Below are 11,212 nucleotides of genomic sequence, written 5' to 3' on the forward strand. Positions count from 1 at the left end.
AAAATGCCTGTTTCCAGACATGCCTATGCAACAGGCCCTCAGGAGCTGGCAAAGAGCAGAACACAGGCCTATTAGTTCTGGCACACAACTCATGTGGAACATAAACAGGAACATTTACAGCTAAAGTAGCTTTCCCTAGCGAGAGGTGCAAATGCTCTGGATCATAAAGAGCCGTTGCACTGCCAACGCTCAAGTATTCCTGGTTAACTCACAATAAACAGTCACATCCTTCCCACCTGTCCGTCTCTGTGTGTCTCCCCTCCCTGCCAGCCCACACCGCAGCCCCCCAGCCCAGGACAGCGGCACAGCCCCCCCTTTCACACAGAATTTCCCACCTGCCCAGCCTGGGCACCGCAGCCCTCAGGCTGTGGGCAGCTCGCTGCCCAGACTGAGCGAGGAAACCAGGCAGCACCTCTGGGAAAGCAATACAGGCCGGCCAGGCGGGGCCAGAGGCAGGCCTGCCGTGACACGAGAGCTGCCTGGCAAAGCCCCTGCAGCAGCTTGCTCCTGAGGGTGGGCACAGGAGTCACCGCTGCTTCACGGCAGGGAGAACAGGGTTCTGCCACCGGTGGCTAGACTTCATGACGGAGCGGGTTCAATGGACAGAGGTTTTCTGCTGTAAAGCTCCTGGCTACGTCCGTGCATGTGCCTCCACGCTGCTGTCAAGTCCTGACTACAAAGAGGTGTCTGCACAGCTTCTCACCGCCCAGTCCCTTGCCCTGCCGCTCGCCCCCATGGTTTGGGAAGTTCTGCCCGCTTTGGTGCTTCCCCTGACACCCAGCTCTCCGTTGTAGGAGTATCTCTGCTTTCCATTCAAAATCTTTACCTGGTTAGCCAGGCAAACAGTGGAGACGTGACTCCAAACAGGCTCCAAGGCCAAGTTCTCCAAGGAGAGCTACAACATTGCCCTCCTGTCTTATGATCTAGGCCCAGTCAGCATTCCCCAAGGACCTGGAGCGGCTGAAGCTTGCGTAGCGACCACTGAGGCTGTTCATTCAGAGTGAAAGAGAAGACAACGCAGGCTGGCACCTCTCTCCCCTTCCAAACCAGAGCAACCACCACCCAGACCAGGTTTGGACAACCTTACTGAGCAGGGTGCCACTCCAGCACAGCCCAACCCAGCTCCAGGGCAGGCCAGGAACCAACGCCCACCGGACACAGCCTCATCCCGAGGAGAACAGCTTTCCCCCAGAGCAGGGAAAGGAAAGAGCCCACAGCACTGACTCACCTGTCCGTCTGCTCCCCGAAGCCCCAGCGCACGCCTGTAGCCGCTGCCAGCGGTGGAGTGCCCCCGAGCAGCGAGAGCAGCTGCGGTACCTGCCGCACAGGCTCGCACCCTGGTGCCAGCAACCAGCCCCACCCTGCCAACCACCGGCTGCGCAAACCATCACCCGGGGGAAGTGCTTGCTCCCTGCTGCTCCACCGCATCTGGAGATGCAAACGGCCCTGCGCAGCGACAACAGAGAAAGGGTTTTTTTGAGGCTAGAGATGTCACGCAAGCCAACTCTCTGCCAAAATGAAACCCCACCCGAGGGGCTGGAGGGGGCACAAGGACTGCCACGTACGATGCCTGTGGCCTCCGCACAATCCCTCTTTTCTCCTCACTGGACTTGCGATTCATGTGGCAGCGTGAATATCGTGGAGCATGTACAGACATCTCTGAGCACGGCACTGAGGAGCACCGAGAATGCTCCTGAAGTCACAACAGTCACATCTAAATGCATCGTGTTCCTGTCTCAATCCTCCTGCACCACAGCTCAAGAGTCACCAAAGAAAGGATCTGCACTAGAATCTACCGCATCTTTCAAGTCAACAACAGTGCTGGAGAAATTACCACAAACTGCCCACACGGCCCAACCTAAATCAAGCTCAATTATTAATTCCCTGAAAAAAATCCCAGTGGCCAAAGCTCCACAGGGAGACAGACCTGAGGTAAAAGCAGCAGTGCAAGCCAAATAAATTTTTTTCACAAAGGAGCCCAAAGAAAACCATATGCTTACACCAAGATATAGCATCGGACCATTGCTTATTAGCATGCAATGTTCATGTGTGCTTTACAGAAAGTCAATCCTCATCATACAAATTTCCATCAGAATGGGAATAGGAGAGAAGCAATTGTTTCTGACAATTTAAACTGTGTAAAAAGCATTTTAAAAACACCGTAATCAAATCTCTTCCTTCCAGCATACGAAAGGAGACAAGTTTCTCAGCGCTTCCTAAATTAAAATCGGTTTATTTTTCAAGGGTTTTTTTTTTAATATAAAATAACGTCACAAGTCTGCTTTCCACAAGGGGCTTACTAGAAAGTGATTCTATAAAGTATCCTTGAAATCTATATTCATGCACATAGAAAATCCAGAAACTGAAGAAGAGTCAGAGCTGCTGACACTTCTCCACTTGCTTTTCAGATGTGAAATCCTTCACTGGGGAAAAGCTACAGCAGCCCTTGACGTTTCAAGTCTTCATAGGTCTTTTTATTCACCACATTCCCACTGGAATCCTCGTATTCCTCCTAGAATGGAACAAACAGTTTAGAGACACCTGGACACAGCCTGACGCAGGCTGTACTACAGCATTTGAGTTTTAGCTCCAGCAGCACCTACTGAACATGACCATCCTGCCAAGAACCTCTCTACAGGAAGGTATGCAGTGGATCTACCAGCAGCTCCATGAGAAGAGCTTACTCAGAGTCAGAATCATCACAAGCTGTACTACAGACTATATTTCCCACAGTTGCCCTGCATACTGCTGAAAAATGGTTTGAGACAGAAGTTTAAGAAAAGGCACTAGTATCAGCGAACACACCGCTCCCAACAGTTCCTTTTGCTTCTCACAAAACAAAGATGCCATTGGTATGTAAAGCAGCACATTAAGAGATTCCTACGCAAAGGGCTGGGTCTGTCCTATCAGAACTGCCTTCCAGTACAGCCCAGGAAGCGCTTTTCATACATCACCACTAACAGGAGCTGTGCAACCAGCAGCGCAGGTTCCTGCTTCTCTCTCCAGCATGCAGGGGACTCTTAGAAATTCTTTTGACAGAGCCAGACAGTTCATGCAAGGTAGATGGGGGGTTCCCATGTACACGGGATTAGAGACATCCAAATGCCTCTAACACATCTCACCTCTGTATCGGGCTGCCATCTCTCCGAAGCCTTCTGCTGTTTCAGCTTTGCCCACACTGTAAATACAAAGTCATACAGGACCTGATGCCGTTTCCCTTGAGATACTAGTTTTTAATCTTGTAAAACATACACATGAGCTTTTTTCTTTTTTTCCTTGTAAAACACTGTCACTTCAGCAGTCCAGGAATGCATCTAATATCCGTTACAAATTTATCATTCCCCTGTACGGTTTACTGAAAGGCATGGAACTAAAGCAAGCAAGGCTTTGAAGTGATCATTCATGACGGGACACAAAAGACAAAGGTCCAAAACCACTACTTCAGAGATACAGCTCCGAAGGTAATAATAGCTTGTTTGGGAAATTAAGGCTTTACCTGTTTGGTTTCTTCTAGGCAAGAATTAATTTACCTTCAGGAACCATAACCTATACCTGTTCACCTAAGTGGGGCAGATTCAAGAAACAACCTCTGCATGAGGTAGCCTCTTCAAAACATCAGCACAGATCAGCCACATTAAATTATAATCGCCGTCAGTCCTAAGTACTGTAGGCTTTCAAAATCTGCCTATAGGCTCTACCGTTTCTGAAGGTTTTTCTGGCTTCCCCATGAAGATGTTGACAAATATCAATTAAGTAAGAGTTACATGGGACGATGTAGCCACACTCTGACTAAAGAAATGGTGGCCCATTGCACTTGGCTGAGATTTCACACACAAAGCATCACACACACAAAACAGCTGGCAACAAATGAACGCTTCGCTGGCAATCCCAGCAAGCATCTACTCCTGCAGGTATCCAAAGAAAAAAAGTCACTCTCCTTTTAAGAGCTGGGAGGGACGGTCCAAGGAAGGATCATCCCACATGCACCACGTTTCTTATCCTTTTTCCCGAAACTAGTCTCTGGTCATAGGGTAACACAAATTTTTGGCGAGAGCTAATATAAGCGTCCTTACGCCACATGTTCCCTGTTCTGCCATCGCTACTTACATGAGACTGCATCCTCAATCTGTGTGACATTGGCAAAATGTGCAGTGTTGGGAATGCCCAGGCATCTCATTCCGTGAGCATGTCGCCACTCCTGGGGAGAAGAGGCAAGAGGTCAGTGTATGAGAGGGAACGCCATCTCATCCGCAATGCCAAAGACTAAAAAGACATATTAACGTCTGGACAGGGTGAAACAAACACTATCAAAATACAAATCTGCCAGTCCTAAAATCCTCTGTAAAAATATTTTTTCTGTATTTTAGACAGTAACAATACACTGGCAGTCAACAGGCACTCTGCACCAATCAGACCTGGATACTGGAATTAGTGTTCAAACAAGAAGGGACTGTACAGAAATTGGCAGAAGAGATCGTAGTATGCCCTACATAATTTATAGTTCCAATCGCATGGCCCTGCAGCATCAGCCCAGACCCACATTTTAGAAGCGGAAGAAGTGCCACTCGGGCACTCCAGTGATTTACTAGTTACTTATTATAAAGATTATCTGCATGTAGTGCTGATGTTTTTGTAGCAAAACGTTACTTACTGCAAAGTGACGCTGAAAAGCTTTGGGCCCTCGGTAGGTGTAGTTACCACAAATCTCACAATTGTAGTTGATGTTCAAACCATGTAATTTATATAACCAGTATGGGATTGGCTGACAAGCGAAGAGAAACAAAGATTAGGCCAAATGGCAAGAGAGGTTCAAACAGGAGAGTAGTGTGGAGTCAGTGACGCCTCCCACTTTTCCAGACCTGACAATCTCAGTTACCTTGCCATCCCAACCAAGAGGCAGATTTTTAGGATTATAAATGATTTCATTTTCTTCATCTTCACTCTCACTCTCACTGATCTGCTCTTCCTCCTCCTCCTCCCTCTCTTCCCCTGTCCGTGCTTGCTTACGCTGCACATTCTCGTGAGTGAGGTGTCTCTGTTCCTAGAGTGTGAGAAAAGAGAAGGAATTGTTCACACAACATGACAGCAACAAAATAAGGGCAAACGCTTGCAGTGTGAAACACTTCTTCAAGGTACAGAGGGAGCGGAATGGAAGACCAGTATGAAACAGAGAACTCTCATTTTACTTAGCCCAACAACTTAAGTTTTTAGTATAACATTTCCTACTTTCAAAGAACGAAAAACTTGTACTACCATTAGCACTTCCAAGACAACAAGCTAACAGCAACAGCCACCCTGCTAAAAGCAATTGCCCCAAACTGACGCAAGGACTTAAGGCAAGCATCAAGGCAGAACAAGTAAAGGTTTGCAATTCCCTGTGACTTAGGCATAAAATAGAAATTATCTACACTGATGTGGTGCCTAGAAGGCAGGGGTGGGGGGAAAAGCAGACAGGCTTCCCCAAGGGAACATGTAGCCTCTGTATCTGGGTCTGGGATAGACACAAGATATGCCTGTTCACAAAAGCCTGCCCAATAATTAGCTAATGGAAATATAAATGTAATCCATCATATTCTACTTAAGCTATCTGCTAACGTGCACTTTAAAACATGACGACTCTGGGCAAGAAGATAACTCTTCCGGGCATGCTGTCTGTGAAAGCACTGGGTAAAGATGTGGATGACCTTCCAGTCACTATTTGACAGCTCTGAAATAAAAAACTCAAAGACAAAATAAAATCCTTACCCCAAGAACTTCTACATACTCATAAATCTGAGCTTCCAGGAATGCAAGATCTTTATTTCTTTCAGTGTCTCTGGAAATAGATAAAGAAACTTCATGAAGTCCATTCCAGAACTGCAAACATCATGTGTACACCGAACTCCTACAGACACATTTGACTTGTATACAGCAAGAAAACAGAAACAAGTACCAAACAGCTCATGTAAACTAAACTGCACACAAACGCACACACTCAGCTCTGGTATCTTCCACTTGGTTCAGGACTATTTGGTCCAACATGAAAAGCTTCTAATACTCCAAGAATCTCTCTGTCATGACTATACAAGAGTGATGTCTATAGAATACTTCTTATCCAAGTGAAGAGAACACCACCAACCTGAGAATGACCTTTAGGAACTCACCTTTTGCTGCCTTTTGTCTTTGGATTCTTTGCAAACAAGGAAGGATCAAGTGCTTCTAGGGATTTGCCTTTAGTGCTAAAAAGCCTCTGAGCACGCTCTTCCAGAGTCCTATGGAGAAGCAGGGAGGAGACGAGTCCAAACCATACTTTTACATTTCCTGAGAACTATCTGAATTCATGCAACAAAATTCCAAATTTAGCTTTTAAGAGATGATGAGATTTCCTATCATCTTTGTCTTCATTCCTCAAGCCAAATTCTTCTATACAAGAGACTTCAGTACAGGACACTTTTCAAAACAGCAGATCGCAGTATCCCCTGATTGGTTCTCAATGTTTTGTCTTTCAAACATCATTACGGTAATTCTTGTACAATAGAGACAACAAAATAAGTATCCCATAAAGGAATGCAAGACAGGAAGACCTCAAAAACTGAAAAGGAACTACAGAAAGACTGCACCTTACCCGCCACATTTTAGTCCCAGGGCCAGTAAAGCTGATTTTAACCTGTCCAGTCCCAGGGACGCCAACTCCTGTTCAATTAAAGTAAATCACAATAACAGAGGAGCTATTAAACAAATACAATATGGATGTATGTCCATTCTAACTCATTAAAAAAGAAAAAAAAAAACAACAAACAGCATTCAAGAAAGGACTGTCAAGGGTGCACCACTCCTTACTGAAAAATGAAGCACGTGACAAATCTAACGAGATCTTTCAAGTTACATCCACCTAATCGGAGAAATTAAGTCATCAGCATAATTAAAGTTTTATCCAGAGAGCACAGAGCCAGAGACGAAAGCACAGCAAGTAAAATTATGAAAAGAAACAAAATGACTAAGCTTCTACCTGCTCAAAATTTAGCACTAAGTGCAGAGCACTGAAAACATACCTCCCAAGAGGAAAATGCTGAGAGGTCCAGGTGGGCTCCAGCATGAGTGAGCGCACTGCTGGTCTCTTTCTGCCAAGAAAAACCATATGCAAGATCTGTGGGACATCCTGCAACCCTTCATGCAATATAATATTCTAACCTCAAGAAAAGCAGTTCATTTCACAGAGAAAAAAGTCTCTCACTAAACTGAGCAACAGAACAATAGAAAAGATAAAAAATAAGCAAACCTTAAAAAAAGATTAGTTTCAAACTGGTTATGTTGGTTTTCAAATTCAAGTTAGTATTAAATTGCATCTTTGTGATACACAACTACACACCTTGCTATTAGACTTAACCTCAGTGATGACTTTACACAAACGATTCACAGAAAATGTATCACAAATACAGAAGCATTCACACGAGCTTAACGACTGCTCACCGGCCAGCCAGGGAACGTTCCATTTTCCCACTTCTTCTCAAACTCAGTCTGAATTTTCCCAAAAAGTTCATTCTGGTCCAGTAACGGTTTCACTCGATCTGTGTAATCCTGTAGGTACTCAAGAAGCATTTCAAGGTACCTGGCAGAGTAATCACGAGCACAGGTAATTCAATATCAACCTCTAACATATTTCTCTAACCACATCTTTGGAAAGTAATTACCCTCTAGTACTCCAAAGGGAAGTAATCAAGATTATGACAGTTTTCAACACACGATTTCTAGATGCAGAAGTTACAAGGATAAAGTAAGGTCCTCCCACAGAGTAGAATGTGGCTTTCCACATTTTTGCTGCGCTGCATGTTTTCTCAGGGCTCAGACACATGACTGAGTTACTATAGCTCAGTGACCCAATTTACATGAGTTAAGTTTGACTGTTAACTATATTCTTAGCAGCTGTATACTTAACAAGTAAATTCCTTCTCATCAACTGTCATAAACGAAGCAGGTAGGCAAGAAGGCTCACCTCTTATATTCAGCATTCTTTCTCTCCTTGGGAATATCGAAGAGTTGGTCAAACGTGGATAAGTAAGTGATATAATCCAATTTCTAAAAACGAAAAAGTTTGAGTCAGACTTTATACACATGCAGCCAAATTAACATCCAGTTACCAGACCAGAAGAAAGGCACCAGCTCGTGCCATTATTCTGGACTGCAGAGGCCCGGTGTTCTCTGTGTGCGCTAACACATTGCCTTAGTTGCCTTAGACACCTATCAGTACTTGGTACCAGAAAACAGAGGCTTTTTACAAGGCCATCATTACATTAACAACAGAGAGATCAACTGAAGAGAACAAAAGAGAAGAGTCACGAAGCAGCATTCAGAATTCAGGTGCTGTCAAGCTGTATGTGCAACAGGGACTCTGAAATAGCTGTTTGGAAATAAACTTCTTTAAGTAAGAAAAAACCCCAAATAACCATGAACCAACCAAAGAAAGACCCCTTGGCCTTGAGCACTGAAGTTGCCCAGCCACATGCAGCCACTTACCTCTGATGACTTTAGATTAATGTACTTGAGATAACAATCATGCAGATCTAAGTATCGTCCATACCCTTCCTCATCTGTGAACTCCACCAGATCTGTAGGAAAGATCACGAAGAGCTTTATTATGAGCTTAGTCTTCCCTACTTATTGCACATATGCTTGTAGAACTTGAAAAGGATTAACTGTGGACTAGTTTATGCTTAAGGAAGACGTTTACAATGCAAGTGGGATACTCATTGATCAGACACCTGACTGCTGCTCTGTGTAAGCACACTAGAACATTCCTCAAGAGAAGCACCGCTACTGTGGAATACTCCAGGGGGCTGCAGTGCAGAAGAATTTAAATGACAAAAGAACAATTTTCAGAAGTCATTTAGTAAAAGGGAGGTGGAACTCTGAAACATGCAAAACAGATCAAACAACTCATTAAATAACGCCTCTCAAGCAAGCACCATATTTTCACTTAAACTGGCCTCAGAGAAAAACTACAAACTTACTTTGAGCTTCTTCACTCGGGTTGTCTCTGGCCTTCAACAGTTCCTCAAACTCCACTGACATCGGAACACAGATCTTCAAGAACACACAGAAGTTACACAAAAAATGACTACTTCAGCTAATGTCCCAGAATAATTAATATAAAATCACAACAGGCTGCAAACAATAAAACTGCTAACTGAAAAGGTACCCAAGCATTTCTTCACCATTACTTTTGCACAAAGAAAAAGTCTGACTTTAGCCAGCATGAGAAAGGCAAGATGAAACACCAGCTCAGCAGCAGAACGGTCCTGAGCTAACACACAGCATGCAGAGAACACGGTTAGCGTCTTGCATCTTCTCCTATTCATACAGCTCTCACAGGAGCTTACATACTGCCTCAAAGCACTACCTCACCTTGAACATCTTCTTTTCTCAAGTGACATTTTAGAGTACTTAATACTTGTATATTAAGACAATTAAACTGGCAAAAAAAGAAGTCTGTTTATTGTAGGGATGAGGTCCAACAGACCACTAATCACCTATTCTTATGAAGCAGATAACTACATACCTCATTTGGGTGCTTCCGGTGAAATTCCTTGATTTGTTTCAGTCTGTTGTAGAATCTGCAAATTCATTTGGCCCTGAAATGGCACTGAGTTCTTCTTTCCGTAAGCTATGAGTTCGTGAAGGAGGACAGATTACAAGTGGAAAGGAAAACACGCTGACACTGATATAACCTTTTTGCAGCTCTAGTGCTGCATTTTGATCACACAAAGCTCCAGCATGACTGACTGCAAACCCTCAGAAAGCCACGTCAGACCTCACAGTCCACCAGGCTTATGGTCTGAGCTCTGGGTCATGTCTCTGAGCATGCTGTGGTCCCCACTTACAAACCTTCAAGGCAACTCAGGGCCTCCCCCCATGACTTAAACCAAGAAAATAACAAAATGTGTATATCCCATGTGTACATATCCAACGTGCAATCTGGGTCCTGCTCTAGCAGGTTTAGTCTCCAAAACTTGATTCCTGGTCTCACATACCAGCGTTACTTCTCGTGTATTTACAACTGACTTCAAAGAGCCCCCAAGTTCTTCATCTGCAAAACACATTCAGCAGACGTTCAGGTGGACACGCACCAGACGCAGTGTTTGCACAAGCACTTACCCGTCCTTGTCGTCATACAAGTCCCTCAGGTTGCCGCTCACTTCCATGTACCTCTAAAAAACCAAAAGAAAGCCCCAAGTGCCACACAGGACGCCACCAGGGACAATACCCGCTCGTTCCCGGGCGCTCTGGCAGCACTAGGCAGAGGCCTGGCCTGCCCCGCGCCGCTCCCGGGGCCGCCGGCGGAGCCCACCCCAGGCCTGCCGGGGCCGCCGCCCGCCCCCGGTCCCGGCGCACTCACGTCCTGCATGGCCCGCGTCCGGTGGTCCGAGTTGATCTGGTCGCGGAGCTGCGGGGAGAGGAGCAGGGTTAGCGCGGGCCCGGGGAGCGGCCGCCTCCCCTCCCCGCGGCCCCGGACGCACCGTGGACTTCTTGGTGAGCATCTCCTTCACCATCACGTCCATGAGCCGCTCCCGCTCCTCATGGTACCGCCGCTGCTGCTCCAGGATGGTCTCCATCCTCCCGCGCCCGCCCGGAAGCCGCCGCTCTCCTCTTCCGGTCCCGCCTGCGCCCCGCCGGAAGGTTCCGGCCCGGCCTGTGTCCCGCGGGAAGGCTCCGGCGCCGCCCGCGCCCGGCGCGGAGGTTCCGGCCCGGCGGGGAGGTTCCGGCCCGGCGGCGGCGCTGGCGGTGCTGGCGGGGGCCAGCCCCGGTGCCCGGGGCCGGCGGGAGAGGGGCCAGGCCCGGTGCCAGGGTCGGGCCGCGGCGCACGGCCCGCAGCGGCGCGGCCTCGGCCGCCTCGGGGCCGCCGGCAGGAGGCGGCTCTGGCCCGGCCGTGCCCCTGCGGCCCGGAGCCGCCTCAGGCCGACGGGTGCCCGTCCCCCGGGCGGGACCGGGCCGGTTCCTCTGGGTTCCTCCGGGCACCCTCACGACGAGCCCCGGCCGTCACCGCCCGGCCCGGGCCCGGCTCGCTGCCGCGGCGGGGCTGCGCTGCCAGCTCGGCCCCCGGCCTCAGCCGCCGGCCCCAGTGCTGCGGGCCCGGTACGGGGTCCCTGCCAGCACGGCGGCTGCTGAGCCAAACCCTCCGGAGCAGGAGGCTTTGGGGGTGTCCACCTGCGTGTGAAAAAGTGGCCCGGTGCCACAG

General features: G+C 47.6%; 1 protein-coding gene across 1 annotated transcript; it reads right to left on the minus strand.

Moving 5' to 3' along the window:
* Window positions 1–2,217: 2,217 nt before the first annotated feature.
* SF3A3 (splicing factor 3a subunit 3) lies at window positions 2,218–10,589 on the minus strand. Its single transcript, XM_050909998.1, is given in 18 exon segments — window positions 2,218–2,512; window positions 3,123–3,178; window positions 4,108–4,198; window positions 4,652–4,762; window positions 4,877–5,041; window positions 5,746–5,815; window positions 6,144–6,251; window positions 6,605–6,672; window positions 7,032–7,100; window positions 7,450–7,588; window positions 7,973–8,055; window positions 8,494–8,585; window positions 8,988–9,060; window positions 9,536–9,591; window positions 9,594–9,640; window positions 10,132–10,184; window positions 10,373–10,420; window positions 10,494–10,589. Coding segments are annotated over 18 exon segments (1,503 nt in total). The 3' UTR covers window positions 2,218–2,434.
* Window positions 10,590–11,212: the final 623 nt, after the last annotated feature.

The sequence above is a fragment of the Gymnogyps californianus genome, chromosome 22 (genome assembly GCF_018139145.2).
Source record: "Gymnogyps californianus isolate 813 chromosome 22, ASM1813914v2, whole genome shotgun sequence".
In the NCBI taxonomy this organism is placed as follows: Eukaryota; Metazoa; Chordata; class Aves; order Accipitriformes; family Cathartidae; genus Gymnogyps; species Gymnogyps californianus.